We start from the raw sequence: 2,673 nt of genomic DNA on the forward strand, positions 1-2,673 counted from the left end.
TGTTTTTATCTAACAAACCTGTGAGCAGAGGGTGTCTGTCCCAGTCCTCAACTTGTCCGGAGATTTATCCATTTGTGCCGGTGCAGGGCTCCCATTGAGATTTTTGCATCTTCTGTAAGTTATTTTGAGTAAAATCCTTGCGCTTTCATGGGGTAGCAGAAATTACTACAGTAGCCCACATGACCAGGCTGGTTCAGACCCTATTGGTGTAAAAATAAATATTAATGTCTCCTTTTGTATCTTGACAGTTTTATTTTCACACTTTATACAATTCTTTCTTTCTGTTTTGAAACAGGTATTTTGTGATGCTAATCAAGTCGTACAAGCCACAGACGTGCTGGACTGGGAAGACAAGGATGCTGCAGAGACGTTGGTTGACAACGTGGTCCATTCCAGGATCATCAATCCTTTACGCTTGTTTGTTAAGCCATCTCCAGTACTGAAACACGGCCAGGTATCCTACTCAGACAGCATAGAAAACTTTTGGGATTGGTTGTCCAACATCACAGAGGTTCAGGAATCTCTCGCACGAACTAAACGCAGACCTATAGTAAAAACTGGGAAATTCAAGAAAATGTTTGGATGGGGTGACTTCCACTCTAACATCAAAACTGTTAAGCTGAACCTCCTGATCACAGGGAAAATCGTCGATCACGGCAATGGGACCTTCAGTGTTTATTTCCGACACAACTCCACAGGTCTGGGAAATGTTTCTGTAAGCCTGGTGCCACCTTCCAAGGTGGTTGAGTTTGAATCATCTCCACAGTCAACACTGGAGACCAAGGAATCCAAGTCCTTCAATTGCCGAATTGAGTACGAAAAAACAGACCGCGCTAAAAAAACTGCCTTGTGCAATTTCGACCCTTCAAAGATCTGCTATCAAGAGCAGACTCAAAGCCATGTCTCCTGGTTGTGTTCCAAACCGTTTAAAGTTATCTGCATTTACATTGCATTTTACAGCGTAGATTACAAACTGGTGCAAAAGGTCTGTCCTGATTATAATTACCATAGTGAGACTCCATACTTGTCCTCTGGCTGATACAATCGTGGGTAACTGTAGAGATACAGCATCAGTCATAAAAATAAGCATTTCCATTAACCTTTTGGAGAAGAATATGTTTTCCTATCAGGTTAAAAAGTCTTTAAAAACTGTAGCTGTGTTGTGCTGTATTGTAAGTAATCAAACTATTTATGTAACAGTCATTTTCATTTTCATGTGAGACCACTGCATTTTAGTGTTCTCATCATTAATAAGGGAACTACCAGGCAGACACATGACAAAAATCAAACAAAATTACGTCTGTAATGAACATCGATGTTGAAAATCACTTTTTTTAAACTAGACTCACTGGCAGAGAGGTTGTCTCTTACTTGAATTGGACAGCACTTAGCAGGATCCTATTTCTCACTGGGAACTTTAGAAGATGACAATACAAAGAAGAAATGATGAAGCCCACTCCCAGCTGCTTATATATACAAAATCCAAATAAACAGCTCTCCTGCTGATTTCATAAGGAATGTTACAGGGCTCAAGGAATCAAGTCCATACTAAAAGAAAGTGCTATTTCTAGGACAAAAAAAAAAAAAAAAGGAAAGGAATCTGAATTTCTATGAGTTGTAGTAGTTGTATGTATTCATTGAAGAGTGATTAGTTCTTCCTTCAGACGTCTTACCCATGGATATGCAATGACGTAATTAGACATTGATGAGCTTTAGTTTATTAGACCCACCAGGTGTGCAGGTTTGGTGTACATTTCTTCCTTCCATGGTCACCATTGGTTTTGATTCTTCTCAAATGTTTACATATACATCAGGACTAGTTCTACAGCGATAGAAAACGCACGTACCTTGGAAAAAGATAATTTCTGTTTAAGGCTGGTGATAACAGGGGCTGGCTTCCACGTAACAGAGGCAATTATCTTGCTATCTGAGGCCTCTTAGCACTGCACTGTAGCAAGGAAAATCCATCACAGCACAAGGACAATACCTGAACAACACAAGCTTTCTGCGTAACGTCACCTGGTTGTCTCCCTTAGTATTGCATTGCATACCTTAAGTCCAAATGCAAGCAATGACAAAGAGGACAACAAAAGTTTGCAAAGCAATTTTTGAAATTTGAAGCAAATTTCAAACAGCTGCTGTATCAGTACAAAAAAATTCAGCCAGACTTTCCGCTAGTACAGGGCGGCCTCCCTGCACCGCAGGTAGTTCTGAGACCGGAGGCAATGGCAGCTGGCTCCAGCGGTGCAGCTGGGCGTCCGTCCCCCCATGTTTCCGGAGGGTGTTGATTTTGCTGCTGCCGCCCAGTTGCTATCGTAGTCCTTCGCGACGGTTCGGTTCGATGTTACAGGTCCTGTGGAAGAAGCTGGCCGAGGGAGGGCTTTTTATTGCCTACATGGTTGTAGACGTGCAGGGTCCAGGAGGTTACATAGAGCTTAAAGTACTGTTAAAATACGCTGTCGAAGGGGTGTGCACCCGGACAAGTGACTGTGACAGCTCGGAAAGACTTGCTCGTGAGATGAATTCTGATTTCCTTGGTAAAGTCTTATACACAAAAAAATTACTCAAAAATACACCACAAGTAACTGGCTAATTTGTTTTTCTCTTTAGGTGACAAATTTAAATGTGTGGTTTAGTTTGATCAATAATCTAAATGTTTTCCTTCATCTTACT

General features: G+C 41.3%; 1 protein-coding gene across 1 annotated transcript; it reads left to right on the plus strand.

The window, feature by feature from the left end:
• Positions 1 to 286: 286 nt before the first annotated feature.
• On the plus strand, positions 287 to 1,039 carry NXPH2 (neurexophilin 2; the record flags this gene model as incomplete). The annotated part of the gene is made up of 1 exon (XM_010284507.1): positions 287 to 1,039. A coding segment is annotated over one exon (753 nt), but the record flags the coding sequence as incomplete, so codon positions are not given.
• Positions 1,040 to 2,673: the final 1,634 nt, after the last annotated feature.

The sequence above is a fragment of the Phaethon lepturus genome, unplaced genomic scaffold (genome assembly GCF_000687285.1).
Source record: "Phaethon lepturus isolate BGI_N335 unplaced genomic scaffold, ASM68728v1 scaffold13403, whole genome shotgun sequence".
Lineage (NCBI taxonomy): Eukaryota > Metazoa > Chordata > Aves > Phaethontiformes > Phaethontidae > Phaethon > Phaethon lepturus.